A 17,562-nucleotide genomic window follows, 5' to 3' on the forward strand; every position below is an offset into this window, starting at 1 on the left:
GCCAACGGAATTGTGACAACTTGTTTCTCAAATCTTTTAGTGAACAGTGATCACGGGCTGTGGGAATTGCGAAGGGATGGTGTAGAGTATCGCCACAACAATGTTGATATGATCACTCGTCGTTTCAGCGGGCATGACTTGGTACATCCAGTGACCCAGCAAAAAGTAGCCCTGGTACAGCCAGAAGTAGCAACAAATCGCAAAAGGGGATCCTTGTCTGACTGCTGGACCACAATGGTAGGTCACCATCAAATAAGGGAGTGGATCCAGCACAGCTGGATAGAGGGGGCCTCGTTGAGGGCGAAGCCTGAATATGGTGAGGGCTCGCCCTCACAATCACATGAAAGCGCAGTAGGCGCTCACCCACGAAGGGAGGTCTGGGGGTCTCCAGCAGGAAAATTTTGAAACTGAGATGCTCTCAGATGCGTTTCCCAAGTGTCTGAGAGACGATGTTTACTCGTTAATTCACTGCAAAGAAATGCATAACGAAAAAGCCACCTAGGTTTTCTTCTTTGGGTTGTGAGGAGAATATTTCAAATCATTTGAGCAGCAGTGTCTAACCTACAACGCCATCAATGATTTCCACTGTGTTTTTGTTTTCACTGTTTCAGACACTTGTTGGAAAAGGAAGGACCAAAGGTGCCATCGTCGAGGGCCCAGATAGATGAAGAGATTGAAGCCTGGGCTGCACACAATCCTGTTAGTAACAAAAAAAAGAAGGAAAAAATGCTGTCCCATTTGTCCATATGCCCAGCGCCAGAACCCATTTATACATCTGGGTAGTGAGGCAAGTGTCTAAGAGACCTGCCTGAGTCTCTCACCGACTGTAGGATTCGAACCAGGGACCCCTTGACCTCTAGTTGAGAATCTGAGCCACTAGTCCATAGTGTGTCGTGTAGATTCACGCTGGTCTTGCTCTTCGATCTTGTCACGTCACATCCTTGTCCCTTGCTCTGCCACAATCATGTACTGTATTGAATTGAATTCTATTTTCTGTCTTCAGAAAATCTAGGAAGAAGTCGCCACCCACTGATGATCTCATCCACGTTTACCAAAGACTCCAAAGCAGTGTAGGAGAGGAATGGTGGCCTGTTCGAACAGGCATGGACTGAATCGCCAGCTCTCATCTCCCTAGTCATTCCGATGGCCACGTGTCGCTCCTCGATCAACAGCGATTTCAATGAATGATGCGTTGATGTGGGCAAAAAGTGAATCCTTTCTCGCCTTTGAACTCTGGTGTTCGTCGTATCAATCCATTTTGATTGCCAAGCAACTTGTGGGCACACCTCAACTTGTTAGTGGGAAGTAATTTGCAATAGAGTGACTTACTTTTATGGGCAGAGACCTGTATTCATCCACGACCGGAAGTGTGGCACAGTCACATAGAGCTTATCAAAATGTCAAGTTGTGGTAAATACATGGCTGGGATGGACCAAAGTGGAATTAATTCTCAATCTGTGGTTGATTCTTAATCTACAGAGTCAGGCCATCACAGAAATATGCTTTTTGATAATATATTTAAGAAAATGTGGTCTCACTGGTCAGTTTAGAACTTGTACTTTGACAGGGCCATATCAATGCACCAGTGACGTTTTGATGGATATGGTGTACGGAAATCTCTTTTTCTCAGGCAATCGGTATTGGAATTTTTTAAAACTTTATTATGCTATTGGCAAAGGGTTCTTCTTGACACATATAAAATTTTGTGCAGATTGATTGGTCCAATGAGTACTTTTTTACCAAAACCTATGCACAACAATGTACACGTAATGTACACAGTCATGTTTTAATAGAGGACTCTGGCCTTATTGCTATATTTTTTTATTTTTTTTTCACTTCACATCATTGTTATTTTGAAAAATCCTGCCAAAATTCTGTTGACTGTTTGTTGTCGACAAGAGTCTATGTTTCATGAATAACAAGGCTGTGTTCTGTACATTGTATTCCGTCTTCTTTAGTCTCCTGTCTTTGCATCTGTTTTCATTATTTTGTTGCCTTGCAACGTTAAGTCGGTGAATTGGTTTGGATGGAGATGACCCTTAAGAAAAAAATCTCAGATTCACGATGGTAAAATCGGAGTTGACCATGCTCACCATGGTGAATGCAGCGTTCACCATGGTGAATTCAAAGTTTACCATGCTCACCATGAATGTAGAATTTACCATGCTCACCATGGTAAAATATTTCACCGTCCCAATTCACTATGGTGAAGTGCTGTCAGATTACCATGGTGAAATTGAGACACATTATTTTATCCTTAGGGTAGGCCCCCTACACCAACACCTAACACTTTCTCAACCCCAATACTTGACCTGACCCAATGTATGTCTGCCCTTATCAGCCCAGAAACTCCCCAACCCAAGCAAAATCATGAAGCCCATCGCACTATTGTCCGTCTTCTGTCATGGTACAGGCAACGGCAATTGCGATTGGTGAAATCCCAATATCTTTCTGTCTGCATGGTCTGTGGGATGTGGAAACAATCAACCTCTGCCAGCTGCTTATCTATTCAGATTGTGAAGGCCTTGACACAACATAAAAACTCTGACGCGAAACAACTACCCTCTGCCAGCTGGTTATCTGGTCAGGTTGGGAAGACCTTGACACAACCTAAAAATTACACTAAGGTTACCGCTAATGAACTTTGGAGACGACAGGACAGCCTACGTAACAACCAACCTCTTCCAGCTGGATATCTGGTCAGGTTGGGAAGACATTGACACAACCTTCAAAGGGTCCTTTAGCTGTACGGGTATTTTCTTTTGGCCCTTCATTTCACCAGTTAATGCGAATTTTTGAGGCGAGTCTATTGATAATTTCCGGCTTCTGCGTATAGTTCTAAAGGCCCCATCATTTGATTACTGTTACTGATAAAATAACACAGACTGAATCACGGCTCACTAACATATCCGGTCAATCGTATCTGCTGCCACTTGTTGTATTAATTCACTAGTAACAAAGAGTGCTGATAGAACGGCTCGCTGGTCTAGTGGTACGATAACTCGCCTAGGCTGCGAGGGCTTCCGCGTTCGACCCCCGTGCTCATACATTTTTTTTTGATAAGCTGGCCAAACGTCTCTGCTGCCACATGTTGTATCAACTTTTTACACCACGGGGACCTGGGGAGGGAAGGTTGCTTGTTCCCCATTATCCCCGGATGCAATCAATATTCTAATGAAGGATACTCTTTTCCCACGTTTTTATTTCCAATGTTACCGCCACGAACGGGCTATCCTCAAGTCCTCTCGATTTTGATGATCTCTTCCTGTGAACCCAATTGGCCTGCTTTCGAGACATACAATGACAAAAGTAGGCCTGTCGCACATCATGTCGATATGTCTCCATTAAAAGGGCCAATCCTGCTGCTCTGTTTTTCAGACAGTGATAAGGTACATATTAAATGTCATGTTAACATGCCTGTCTTGTTCAAAGCTTACATGTACTCTTTCAACTGATGCTTTGAACTTTCAGATAATCATTGTGTACACACATCTGTTAGTTCGTGACAGCAACAGACTTTGTCAGGCCCTTGGTATTTGATATTGTTTTGATGTAACCAGTTCTTCTTTTTTACCATCTTGAAGTCGAAGGAAATTCTAGTATCTCCCTCATGTCTCTTGGGCCCAAAAGAAGATATGATTTACTCATGTCTACTTTCAGACAGGCCAGATTCATCAACGCTACCTTTCGGCTCTCAAATAAACGAACCGGCCCCGATCTCGACGCAAGGACCCAACGCGCCGCGTAGCGGCAAAATAGCGAAGCTGGCGAAACATTTATAACGGGTCACCGTGATCTCATTATGGACTTCATGATTATTCGTGATATGGGGTTCCAACTATTTTGCTGTATATTATCACGAGGAAAGAAAAGCACGCGACTTCACGCCGATCTATAGTTCAGGAAATGTTAATAAATAATCATTCCATATCGTCTTTTGAGAGCATTTTTAATTGTAAAAAATATATGCCTACGTCACAGAGTCTCTGCAATGGTCATTTTTATCACAGTAGTCTCGCGCAGCCAGAAGTTCTTTACTTATTAGTCTAGCGCATGCCAGACTTTCTTTGTAAGAGACGTTTTCCAGCACGATGTATGTGGGCAGAAGCAACACTGCGCAAGATTACCTCGAGCAGGGGCTAATAATAGATTATGCTAATGAGCATTCCTTCCTCATTGAGTTTTCCAAGAATAGTCCATATCGCGCGAAGGTCGGGACTGCATGGTTGTCGGTCGACTGTGCTTTAGTCTCTCTTAAAGCACAGTCAACATACACCCCTATACCCCCCCCCCCCCCACACTCAGAAACCACAAACGCCCACCCTTTCCTGCTACCTTAATACTTTTGGATTTGCCCAATAAATGACAAAACTGAAGGAAGTCATTGAGTTAATTTTTAACAGAACTTTTTTGGCAAAAATCAATATGTGCAAAACTTTGGTGATTTACAGTAAGGAAAAAGTCAAACTAAGTTTTTCCAAATTCTTCCATATATTTCATCATAATCAAAAATACAAAAGCAATTCTTCTTCAACATTATTTGAACACATCCATCAACGCAATCTTTTCAAGAGAAATAAACATTTACAATGTACATTACACAAGAACGTGTTCAAAAAAAATTATAGAGAACCTTATTTCAAATGCTAAGATTGTGAATTTGATAATTGCCGAAACCTCTTTTTCCTCTGAAACAAAACTTGGACAAATGATCCATTTCTCCGAATATCAGATCAGAAAATAACGCTTCACTAGTACTCATTCTATTATTTAATTCACTGTAATTTTCATCAAAATGGGTAATTGCTGACAAGTTTTGATATAAATGAGTGTCTGCTGCTTGGTGCTGTCTCTATCCTACTGAGTGCCTGCTGCTCGGCTTGGACTGAGCCAACTTCCCATTTCGCTTCGAATAGAAGTCCTTCAGTTCTTCAACTGCATCTCTGGAAAGTGAACAAAGAGATAATTAAAGGGACGAACAATTGTCAACAACTACTGCCTAGAAGGCTAAGAAACCCTTCACAGCTTTTACTCTTCAGAAAGTACAGGTCATCGATGACTTTCTTCCAGTCAACATAAAGTTTGGTGCAACCATCCTCCGAATTTTGGTAGTGAGGTGGCTATCAAAGCATCACTCTGAACCAACCAAGATCGAGTCCTTGGTTATTAGGCCAACAGGAACATTTGATTGAAAGTATGGTTCTTTCTGCAAGAGTGCACAGTGTACAGGCCCTCTCCATGACCTGGAGGAAGTAAAGGTTAAAACAGAAGAATATATGACAACTTACCTGTTCATGTAGAAGAAAATATATCCAGATTTCTTGCGCGACGCCCGGACATCTTCCTCATTTGTGTTGTGAACGCGCGAGTCGTCATAACTAAACCACGCCTGTTTCCTGATGTCGTACACATCACTGACATAATGTCCAGCTGAGGAACTGCTGCCCAAGTGACACACCACGCTGGTGAGCTGATAAGAGTAGGGCAGGTCACCTTTCTGAAAAATAAGTTTGCGTGGACTTTAAGCTAGATGAAGGAAAGAAATATCCCAGAAATTGCAGTCCAAGCAATGAAGCACTCAGGCTTTTGTAGTTATCCGAGTCTTTTAGATCTAACATACAATTTTTAGAACTAACCTCTGCATTTTCCCTGAGTACTTTATATTCTTCTTCACTCCTCTCCACCTCGACTTCGTTGTCGTTTTCATCTTTTTCAATATCTGATGGGAGAAGTTGTATGCCTGCGAAAAGAAATATGCCATTTTGCCTCTGTGAACAAGGACTATTATGGTGCTGAACACAAATGAAATGGCCAGGGCCATTGTGCTCACCTCATGTGGAGGAAAGATGGATAAAGAGCATGGTCTTGTGTCATGTAGTGTTAGGTTTGATGTAGGTCCAAGCAATTACAATTTCCCCAAAATGGCCAATTTACAGTACATTCGACCTCTGTGACCTTGAAAAGTAGGTCAAATCAAAGAAGACCCGGGTGACACATTGAATGGTTGTTAGAATTAGATGTACCTATGATATAAAATTGGTGCCAATCGGGCAAGTCATTACTAGGAATAATGGCATTTTGAAGAATTTAGGATTTGGCCCCCTCCCTGGAGGCCAAACGGCAAATCAGATCGCACCAAACTTCGGTACCTGAGATCACCTGACCAAGGGGTACATGTGTACTTAATTTGTGATCAATAGTCATTGCAGTTAAGAAACGTGCCATTGTTACGGCCCGACGGCGAATTTACGCCATTTGACCTCTGTGACCTTGACAAGAAGGTCAAATTAAAAACCTGTGTGATATATACTGTATGGTGGTTAGATGTACCCATGATATCAAATTGGTGGCAATCGGGCAAGAAGTTAAGGAATAATCACATTTTTAAGGTTTTTGGATTTTGCCCCCTGGTGGTCAAGTGGTGAATCATATTGGACCAAACTTCGGTCCCTGAGATCAGCTGACTAAGGGGTAAATGTGTACCAAATTTGGTATCAATAGTCATTGCAGTTTAGAAACGTGCCATCGTTACATCCTAACGGCCAATTTACACCATTTGACCTCTGTGACCTTGAAAAGGAGGTCAAATCAAAAACCCGGAGGATATATGATGCACCTTTGCTAGAAGTACCTACCATATTTTTTTCAAAATTTCCCGACTACTATTGAGGGAGATATTGCATATTTTCACTTTTAACGTTTGGCCCCCTGGTGGCCAAACCATGAAAGAATCGGACCGAAACTTGGTCTCCCAGGTGTCATTACATAAGGGTACATGTGTACCAAGTTTCAACTCAATAGCTCTAACAGTTACGAAACGTGCCCTGCTAACGGACGACGGACGACGACGACGACGACGACGACGACGCCGACGACGACGACGACGACGACGACGACGACGACGACGACGACGACGACGACGACGACGACGACGACGGACGACGGACGCCACGGTATGGGATAAGCTCACCTCTGCTAAGAGGTGAGCTAAAAATCAGAAAACCTTTCATTTGATAACTGCTCAAAAAAGCTTACTTTTGGTCTGATATGATAAATATTAAGTTCTTTAGAGAGGCATAAATTTTTCAATTTCCAATAATCTACCTTCAAGCAAACTCTTTTCTATAGCTCGCTGAATTTCCTCTTCGTCAAAATCAGTCACTGCATGACCCTGGAACAAATAAAAACGTACATGAGTCAATAAGACTCATGACATTTGCTGAAATAAAACACAACACATGCATGTATGAACTTAGCAATACTTGTAGATCAGTGGACTTGGTTATCGAACCAATGATATTTGGATTTCGAGTCTGCACATGAACTTATTTTCACGCCAAGCTTCGATTGCTAACATGTCACCCACAAGACCAAACTACCACTTGCCAGGCACTGACGGTGTTTAGCTTTTTGGCCAGGTAACGTACCGTATCAGTTCGACTTTTCTCGAGAGCAGCTGCCAGCTGATTGTCTTCATTCTCACGGGCATACTCTCTCATCCAATCAGAACTGGGCGCTGTCAGCTTTGGGGCGGAGCAGCCTTCTTTAGGCTGGCTAGAGGTCAGGTCATGTAGGTCATTTACATCTGGGCCTACAAAAGAAAAAAATTGAAAATATCGAAATGGGAGGCCACAAGTCAGCAATGAGAACTGCCTTGAACTGCATTTATTTTTCGGCTGCCACAGACAACAATCACAATATACTCACAGGACAGATCAACTTCATCGTGGGGATATCGAATAGGAGATCTCATTGCACCATGCTGTGATCTCTCAAAGCCTCCACAAAGGTGTCTCCTCTTAGCCTCACTGAGAGAGTTCCAATGACACTCCTGATCGTCATCAGAAGAAGATTCTGGTGCGACATGTTTGTCCTCGGGCTCTTTTTTACGACTAGAAGCCAACCCGTCGGTAACATCAAAACCTGCTGATTTGGAATTACTCGAGTGCAAAAAGTCCGGAACCGAATTCTTATCCGTAGGCCGTTTCTTCAAACTGCCACTAGATACTGCATCCCAAGTATCATAACTTTTGGAACGGTCATACTTCTGTGCGCTGAAAGCTCTGCGACCAAATGATTTTGAGAGGCTCGTCTGTTTGAGTTTTTGTTCAGATTTACTATAGCTCAATCCTTGTCGTTTTAACGTCAAACGTTCTGGCGTGTGTTCCCTTGGTTTCTTTGAAATAAAAGTTTTTGTTTGATTCCAACTGAATGGGTCCCCAGATTTGCATCTTTTCCTTGAAGTGTCAGAATCAAATATGTCCCCTGACTGCACCGCTGCCTTATTACAGTTGAAAGGGTCATCATCTTCAGCAGACGATATGACAACCAGTTCCTTTTCACTCGATTCCTGTTTGCCACTTTCTCCGTGACTTTGATCAGAATGTTTGTCAATTTCCAACAGAACCGAATCATCCAAATCTTCGTCAAAATACGATGCAATATCGCCATCCGGTCCATTTTTAATTTTAACCGTCACGCTTTGAACAGAGTTTTTCGCATCAGAAACAGCACCATTTAAACCCCGCTGGGAATTATCCCCACCACCGCCAGCACCACCACCTGAACACTCCACAGAATTTGAGCCCTCTTTATCGGAGTCGGAATCACAAAGACTGGCTGGCCGTCCATCTGTAACCAAAAAGTCCTCTTCCGCTCCTTCAAAATATGACTCTGTATGCTCCAATATCGCACCGAATTGCTCCAAAACATCAATACCAGAAGTTTTCTTGAGTCCTGTCAAATGATGGTCACTTTCCGACTCCGTTCCGCCAGATGTCACACGATTGTTCCGATGAGCACCACAGCTAGAAATTGGACCATCGCTTTCTCTCGATATATCCGATCCGTTTTTGTCTATTCCAGACCCCCCATTCTCATCACCTAAAGATGCCCCAGTCTCCACTGAACTCTGGTTCATGGCATACTGTATCATTTCCTCCTCTGACATCTTCTCGAGTTGAGATGCACTGATGTACCCTGACGTAAAGTTTGAGATCTCTACAGTTTTTTTTGGCACCTCTCGTTGCTGAGACTCGGCCTTGCTGAGCTCCATTGCCTCGCGGAATTCACGTTCTTCCCGTCTTTTGGCTTCCTCCATCATTTGTTTCTCTTTTAAGCTCTCTTGAATAACCTGAATGTGACGAAGATAAAGTCAGGAACTATCATAAGGTCCTCTGCTGGCAGTGCTGCCTCAAAATTTGCACGAGCATACTCCTTATTTTTAGGTTATGATAAGTTTGAACATGGGTAAGGGAGGCTGAAGAATTGTGGCTCGTTTCGCTGGGGCCGGTTTGCTACCTGCCAGCTAGTTTAATATAGGGAACAAACTGCCTTCTTGCCAGGTGCAAGTAATATGTCATCATTCTAGAACTCACATGTATATTTTCATTGCCAACTACATCAGAGGTCCTACTTAGATATTCATTGAAAGGTTGGGGGAACTCCAGAGTTTCTATACTCACCCTAAATGCTTCCGCATCAGCCCGAGATTTTGAAGGCTGTGGCTTTTTCTCAGAGTCATCATCACTGTCTGCAAAAGTGCTGGCCCTTTTGAATGAGAACTTTCTCCCGCCAGGAGCATCCAAGTCTAATCTCCGCCTAGTTCCATCAGGGGCATCGAAGTCCTGTGGTTTCTGGCTGGGTGGTCGCTTTTGTGGACTGCAAGGGAAAGACAGATAGGACGTTTGTCAGAGTTAAACACCTTTGAAGCCCTAAGGTGTGGCACTGTAACCCGTCTTGCGAAAATATTTAGCTTGCAAAAATAAAGGGGTTTATAGTGACTTACGTCATATGCATTGAGGGTGGCTGTGGTGGTGAAGTTTCCTCCTCGCAATGTGGACCAAGCGCAATGAATTTTGGAATGTCTATGTCTCGGGCAGTCTTATAATTGGCAGCTAGGGTGTTGTAGGAGTATCGCTTTAGGTGAAGGATGAGAACCCTAGAGGTAAAAGGAACGAGAGATTTCAGAAAATCTTTGATTGTACAGCAAAGCAAGGAGCTCTATCTGGCCACCTTGGTAGTCTTACATGTGTCCCACAGCTGCAACCTGTCCTTTTCAATGAAATTTGGCCACTTGGCCTTGCTAAATGTGGTGGATATCGGTACTGGAATAAACTTGAATGATCCGAAACCTTTATTCACAAAACGTGCATGCTGCAAGTGTATATATGAGATGTTTTACCGTGGCAATTTGGCAAACTTGTGAGTGACTTCGGACTCTTTATGCCCACACTCTTCACATCTGTACTCTATCATCTCCTTCCGGAGGAAATTGTCTAATGCATCTTGGAGGGAGAGTGGGTATGGACAATTTCTGGAAATAGAAAGATGAACCGGTGTGGCTTTCAAGGAACAGAAATTACTGACTCTTCTTTAATTTTGGGCTTGCAGACGTGGAAACGAGTATACAATCCCAATCATGGCCAAAAAAGGTCATCGATTGACTTAACATTAGTGCTATTATTCAATGGATTTATATAGTTCATTGCAATGAAACTACATGTACGTCATTTCTGATCTGGGATTGTTCTCTCAACTTACTTGTACTTTCTCGGCATATCTACTGACAGGTCGACAAACTGCTCAGTCTTCGTGACCTGTTCGTGACACACTTGACAAGTAATAGTGTGAATAATCTCAAACTCGAAGTTCATGGACGTCGGATTCAGCAGCAATTCTTGAACAGGGACGTTTTCATTGTCATCATCGAGGTGTGGCGGAGGCTTGCTTGCCTTGATGATTTCCTCTTTCAATTGGTCTAGTACTTGATTCAGGAATTCATGTGCATCCTAAAACGACAGAACAACTATAAACCTACATGCACTAGTCTTGACAGGATCACTTACATTGTCAAGGTAAACAGACTTCGGATTTATCACTGATGACTCTATTTAGATTTTGTTTTGAAGAGATACGCGACAAATCTCTTTGGATAGAACCATATTATTTCAGAATCAGAATACTAAGTAAAATATAGAAATATAAACTTTTCAGGTGAAAGATAGGAAAGCTGCAAATAAATCCTGGCGCAAATATTTCCCGGTTACAGTTACGAGTTAGTATTTAATGAAATGGCCAGGGCCATTGTGCTCACCTCATGTGGAGGAAAGATGGATAAAGAGCATGGTATTGTGTCATGTAGTGTTAGGTTTGATGTAGGTCCAAGCAATTACAATTTCCCCAAAATGGCCAATTTACAGTACATTCGACCTCTGTGACCTTGAAAAGTAGGTCAAATCAAAGAAGACCCGGGTGACACATTGAATGGTTGTTAGAATTAGATGTACCTATGATATAAAATTGGTGCCAATCGGGCAAGTCATTACTGGGAATAATGGCATTTTGAAGAATTTAGGATTTGGCCCCCTCCCTGGAGGCCAAACGGCAAATCAGATCGCACCAAACTTCGGTACCTGAGATCACCTGACCAAGGGGTACACGTGTACTTAATTTGTGATCAATAGTCATTGCAGTTAAGAAACGTGCCATAGTTACGGCCTGACAGCGAATTTACGCCATTTGACCTTTGTGACCTTGACAAGAAGGTCAAATTAAAAACATGTGTGACATATACTGTATGGTGGTTAGATGTACCCATGATATCAAATTGGTGGCAATCGGGCAAGAAGTTAAGGAATAATCACATTTTTAAGGTTTTTGGATTTTGCCCCCTGGTGGTCAAGTGGTGAATCATATTGGACCAAACTTCGGTCCCTGAGATCACCTGACTAAGGGGTAAATGTGTACCAAATTTGGTATCAATAGTCATTGCAGTTTAGAAACGTGCCATCGTTACATCCTAACGGCCAATTTACACCATTTGACCTCTGTGACCTTGAAAAGGAGGTCAAATCAAAAACCCGGAGGATATATGATGCACCTTTGCTAGAAGTACCTACCATATTTTTTTCAAAATTTCCCGACTACTATTAAGGGAGATATTGCATATTTTCACTTTTAACGTTTGGCCCCCTGGTGGCCAAACCATGAAACAAATCGGATTGAAACTTAGTCTCCAAGGTGTCATTACATAAGGGTACATGTGTACAAAGTTTCAACTCAATAGCTCTAACAGTTACGAAACGTGCCCTGCTAACGGACGACGGACGACGACGGACGACGACGACGACGACGACGACGACGACGACGACGACGACGACGGACGACGGACGCCACGGTATGGGATAAGCTCACCTCTGCTAAGAGGTGAGCTAAAAATATGATGTCTTACATGTTGTTCATAACCCGAGAACCTCTTAGCAGTCGTAGAAATTGCACTTTTGACTTGGCGTAATGCTGCTCGTCTCTTCTCTTGTGAAACTTGTGCCTTCTTACATCGCAGAAGATGAGCCAGGGATCTGAAAACATTTGTATCATCCTTCAATGCAGGTGACCATCAAAATAGTTGAGCCACCAGATTTACAAAGTTGACACATTGTTAAAGAGGTCAACTGGTATTTGTGAAGGGTTGAGAGGAGTTGAGTTTGCAAGGCTCAAGTGCTATTCTTTTCATATTTTTCTTTTCGGGTAAGGAGTACATGAATTCAGTTTGAGGGGCGGACGAATGAGGAGTATCAAGCTTTTCTCTGAAGCCACACACATTTCCCGACTTACTTGAAGAGATTTTCGTTGTTGGGCATCTTGCGATGGAGATTTTCATTCTGGATATCGGCGGAGAACGTTTCCAAGTTGAACAGTGCTTGAAGGATGGCGTTCATGTAGCATGTGTTGCCAAGGTTTGAAAAGCTGGAAAAGAAAGAATTGGGTTATTTCTGCAGACTTATCCGTGTCCAAATAAAGAAAGGGAGTAAAATTTGTATTTAAGTTAGTTATATTCCTGGTTCTTTACATTCCTTTGATTCTCTGGCCCTGACTGCCTGTGCCAGGGAAGGCTTTGCAATCCAATTGTCTCACCTAACATTGTACTTTGAATCTACGAAATAGTTACAGTCAGAAGTTAAGAGTGACTGAGCCAATACTGTACAATACCGTAGCTAGAGACCAAAGTCAGAAACAGAACTACCACAGCGAAGGCAAAACCCTGAAACTCACCCCTGAAGACCGGCAGCTTGTGAATTAAAACTGGATGAACTATGAGATTTTCCCCAGACATAACTGCTGGCACAAGCATCTACTAAGCGAGGCTTCTTCAACTTTGGGCCTGCTGATAAACTCACCAACCCAGGTGCACGCTTGATACCACTGAAATAAGAAAAGGAGATGTCATCAAAGAACTTTAGAATGAGATGTTGAGTTACACGTGCCCTGTGCTTGAAATCACAGCAGTTATCATTTGAAACCTACCTACTCATTCCGAATGCGCCATATGATTTCTGTGATGAGACGTTGTAGAAAAGTACAGGTTTGTACGACTCCAACTCCAGTGTCTCTCCGGATTTCTCTTTTGCCTTTTCGAGAAATTGTCTTGATCTATCAGTCTTTCTTTCTCCGTGGTGGGAACTGTAAATGAATTATTATCATAATGGAATACATTAATTTACAAAACACTTTGTCGGACTAGTCGTCCCTTCTGGTGACAATGATCACACATAAGGCAAAGTGAGTTGCTGTGCATGTCAAGAGCATGTCCGTCCAACATTTCAAGTTTTACACATTTGAAGTCAGAGATTACCATACTTATTTGGAAGAAAGCCTTAGATAAAATTACATGACTGAAAACCTCAACAGCCCCAAAAAGTTGGTATGGTGGATATGAAAAAGTATGAATGCTTGACTCCTCAAAACATGGTCGCGAAGTGGGCATGACCTGATGCTAATGAACAACCTTTCAACAAATTTCAACTCTAATTTTACCTGGGGAATTTCTTTTCTGATCCTTGACAAGTGTTCTCTTTATTGTATTTGTGTTCAGACCTCGGGGTCGACTTGGCTGCAGGGGTATCAAACGTCCGGTTTGGCGTCTTTAGGACAGCGTCAGAGTGACTCTGATATGGTACAAAGTCTGAATAGATAGAACGGTTTACGGTTCAGAGTCAGAGAAACAAGTTCCCACCACAGACCAGTGACTTAAGCACCCGGCAAACAAACAATTTTTGTTGCTGCGACAATTATCATTTCGATGAGCAATAAAAAATTGATCATCTGCAGGTGAAACTAGTCGGGTAATTGTAGGTTTGATATTGATGACGGGTTGGAGTGATTATCGATTCTTGTTGCAGGTACCACTACCAGCAATGACCATGACAAACAAGAGATTTTTGTTGCAAGCAATCATGATCACAGCAACCTGGAGTGCTCACCTGGTGTGGTACTTATCTCTCTTTTCTGTATTTTCTTCAAACAGTCATGAAAAGTTTTCAGGACCAAAGGATCTCCTTCCCTGATCATTATGGTAGTTCCATTACTGTCACGCAACTTGATCATTATGCGGCTGTAATTGTTATAACCCGTCACTTTCTCTAGACTTTTACTTGTCAGCTGAAAAAGTGAAATGAAAGAATGAATAGTTACAAAACCAGCTGATATTCTATTATTTGTAGCAGCCATTTTAAAAAGACACAACTTTAAGGGCTACACGTCCAGAATAGCAGTGTTCTCCAAAAAAGGGTTTTCTCAAGGTAGGCTAGTAGTAGTAGTACCCTTGATATTCAAGAAGTTTTGCATGTGTGCAACACAAGGTAGGGCGGCCAGCAACTTTTTGTATATAATGAGGCTGACGCCCAGTGTTTGGCAGTGCCATATAGACCGGTCAAGGAAAAACAACACCTTCATATTATTATATCGTCTCGATTTCGTACACCACCGTATTGAAGAACTCGGAGTTACTGCCAGCTAGGGGTAACATATACAAAAACTTACCGGAAATGACGGAGCAGGAGCTTTAGGGTTTGCATCGTAGGACATGAAGAGTTTGATGACATTATGTTGAGGGTCTCTCCTGATCGTAAGGGCTCCAGATAACCAGCCCTTTTTGCTGTCGGTCAACCCATCGTACTTGATTGATCCTTTTGCATAACCAAGAATGTGAGTGTCACAAGACATCTTGGCCTTGGGTTTGCTGGCAGGATGAACTCCTGAAGTAAAGAAGACATTTAAAAATGAAACGGCCAGGGGCCATTGTGCTCACCGTATAGATATTTGGTGCTTTGTAATTCATCCAGATTAAGAAACATTGTACATGTATAGTATATAGGTCAAACCAAAGTCGGTATGACATGTGATGTATCGTTGCTTGGAGTAAGTACCATAAGAATATCATCAAAAACAAGTCAATAATAAACGAGATATTGCACTTTTTACCTATTTTAGTTTTGGCCTCCTGGTGGCCGAGTTGAGTACCAGATCAGATCGAAATTCGGTGTCCGAGGTTACATGACGTAGGGAGTCATGTGTATCAAATTTCAAGTTCAAAGCTTTAGTGGTTAAGAAACGTGCCATAGTTACAATCAAACGACAAATTTACGCCATTTGACCTCTGTGACCTTGAAAAGCAGGTCAGATCAAAAACTCATATGATATGTGATGTATCCTTGCTAGGAGAACCTACCATAAAAATGTTATTGAAAACGAATCACTAAAAATAAGCAAGATATTGCACTTCTTACTTTTTCCATTATGGCCCCCTGGTGGCCGAATAAAGAATCAGATCGAGCCAAAATTTGGCATCAGAGGTTATCTGATGTAGGGGGTTATATGCACCAAGTTTCAAGTTCATAGCTTTACTGGTTAAGAAACGTGCCATAGTTTACACTCTAACGGCCAATTTACGCCATATGACCTCTGTGACCTTGAAAAGTAGGTCAAATTGAAAACCCGTAAGATATGTGATGCATTCTTCCTAAGGGTACCTACCATAAAAATTTTATCAAAAACAAGTCACTTATAAGCGAGATATCACACTTTTTAGATTTCCACTTTTGGCCCCCTGGTGGCAAAGTTGAGAATCAGATCAAACTGAAATTCAGCACCAGAGGCTATGTGATATAGGGGGTTATATGTACCAAGTTTCAAGTTCATAGCTTTAGTGGTTAAGAAACGTGCCATAGTTTACACTCTAACGGCCAATTTACGCCATATGACCTCTGTGACCTTGAAAAGTAGGTCAAATTGAAAACCCGTAAGATATGTGATGTATCCTCCTAAGGGTACCTACCATAAAAATTTTATCGAAAACAAGTCACTTATAAGCGAGATATCACACTTTTTAGATATCCACATTTGGCCCCCTGGTGGCAAAGTTGAGAATCAGATCAAACTGAAATTCAGCACCAGAGGCTATGTGATATAGGGGGTTATATGTACCAAGTTTCAAGTTCATAGCTTTAGTGGTTAAGAAACGTGCCATAGTTTACACTCTAACGGCCAATTTACGCCATATGACCTCTGTGACCTTGAAAAGTAGGTCAAATTAAAAACCCGTATGATATAAGATGTATATTTGCTATGAGTACCTACAACAAAAGTTTCATCGAAAACAAGTCACTAATAAGCGAGATATCACACTTTTTAGATATCCACATTTGGCCCCCTGGTGGCCAAGTAGAGAATCAGATCGGAGAGAAATTTAGTGTCACGGGTCATCTGACCTAGGGGGTCATGTGTACAAAGTTTTAAGTTCATAGGCCTAGCGGTTAAGAAACGTGCCACTGTTTTTGAACTAGGATACGACGGACGACGACGACGACGACGACGACGACGACGACGACGACGACGACGACGACGACGACGACGGACGACGACGGACGACGGACACTGCGGTATTGTATAGACTCCCCTACGGTGAGCCAAAAATGATTTCTTGCCAAATGATATGAAGACATGTTAGCCTGTGGCAGACTCTAGTCTTTGTATTGGCCCTGGTTCGTATCTTAGACGTTAGTCTTTCTTGTCATTAAGTTCCATTGCGATCTGCTGTCCACACACATTGTCAAGTCCAGCATGAAGTGAACACACTGTCCTGTGTCCATATCGACAAGACAGTGAAGAACCTCGGTCAGGATATGCCGATGGTTACTGTTGCGCATAATCAGTCAGGAGTTTTCGTCCAATGGCAATGGACTGGAGCACAATTCGCCCAATTGTGAGTACCAGTACAGCAGGCCCATGCGCTGCATGCACTTCTCATTTTGCATTGGGCCATGCATGAACATGCAATGCATGCATTGGCCATTGCATGCAAGTTTGAGTCTTCTACTATGCATGTAGGCATATGTATGCATGATGTAGGCCTAGCATTGCAATGCATCATTGCATGCATGACAAATAAAAACATGACATCTTCGTTCCAAATAAAGTGACTTTTTAATAAACCAACGGGATGGACATCTCCAAATAGGATGCCTCAATATTCTTTGATAAAGAAAGATAAATTAGGATCACTTTCAAATTATTTTTGTGGTTTCTAAAGCGTACTTTATCGACAAATCATCTTGATTCTCTGCATTTTTTCTGGCTTTCCTCATTTCGCGGGGAACACTTCGGTAAAAGTCGGTAAATGTCGGGCGAATTCGCCATGGGATGTTAATTTATGCAATAGGGAGTTTTCGCAAACCCACCAGAAACGTCAACGCGAACGCCTATCCCATTGTTCGACAAAGTTAT

The 17,562-nt window shown here is 42.3% G+C and overlaps 1 protein-coding gene and 1 long non-coding RNA gene across 3 annotated transcripts; one reads left to right on the plus strand and one right to left on the minus strand.

Annotated features, from left to right (window-relative positions):
• The first annotated feature begins 224 nt into the window (after positions 1 to 224).
• On the plus strand, positions 225 to 1,768 carry LOC135499721 (uncharacterized). Its single transcript, XR_010449331.1, has 3 exons — positions 225 to 237; positions 612 to 699; positions 1,004 to 1,768. It is a non-coding gene; the product is annotated as an uncharacterized LOC135499721 (long non-coding RNA).
• A 2,714-nt stretch (positions 1,769 to 4,482) lies between these two features.
• LOC135499957 (ubiquitin carboxyl-terminal hydrolase 37-like) lies at positions 4,483 to 17,444 on the minus strand. 2 transcript variants are annotated; one of them, XM_064791028.1, is made up of 18 exons: positions 17,374 to 17,444; positions 14,821 to 15,035; positions 14,262 to 14,439; positions 13,816 to 13,963; positions 13,306 to 13,461; positions 13,054 to 13,203; positions 12,616 to 12,747; positions 12,233 to 12,359; positions 10,543 to 10,790; positions 10,184 to 10,315; positions 9,788 to 9,940; positions 9,465 to 9,660; positions 7,708 to 9,133; positions 7,428 to 7,591; positions 7,105 to 7,171; positions 5,637 to 5,719; positions 5,289 to 5,497; positions 4,483 to 4,943 (listed from the first exon to the last, which is right to left on the minus strand). In XM_064791028.1, the coding sequence occupies exons 2-18, from the start codon at positions 15,001 to 15,003 to the stop codon at positions 4,853 to 4,855; spliced, it is 3,843 nt and encodes a 1,280-aa protein (XP_064647098.1). In that variant the 5' UTR covers positions 15,004 to 15,035; positions 17,374 to 17,444; the 3' UTR covers positions 4,483 to 4,852. The 2 variants fall into 2 exon arrangements, with proteins under 2 accessions (XP_064647098.1, XP_064647097.1); XM_064791027.1 differs by having other exon boundaries at positions 5,637 to 5,740.
• Between the last annotated feature and the right edge of the window lie 118 nt (positions 17,445 to 17,562).

This window comes from Lineus longissimus, chromosome 15 (assembly GCF_910592395.1).
Source record: "Lineus longissimus chromosome 15, tnLinLong1.2, whole genome shotgun sequence".
NCBI lineage: Eukaryota > Metazoa > Nemertea > Pilidiophora > Heteronemertea > Lineidae > Lineus > Lineus longissimus.

Bases quoted from the DNA above. Each gene is read 5' to 3' on its own strand.
- LOC135499957 (XM_064791027.1), bottom strand. From the start codon at position 15,003: ATGTCTTGTGACACTCACATTCTTGGTTATGCAAAAGGATCAATCAAG. The intron at 12,360-12,615 runs GTAAGTCGGGAA...AAATGTTTTCAG, and splicing joins AACAACGAAAATCTCTTCAA to ATCCCTGGCTCATCTTCTGC. The intron at 10,791-12,232 runs GTAAGACATCAT...CTGTCGTTTTAG, and splicing joins TCTCGGGTTATGAACAACAT to GATGCACATGAATTCCTGAA.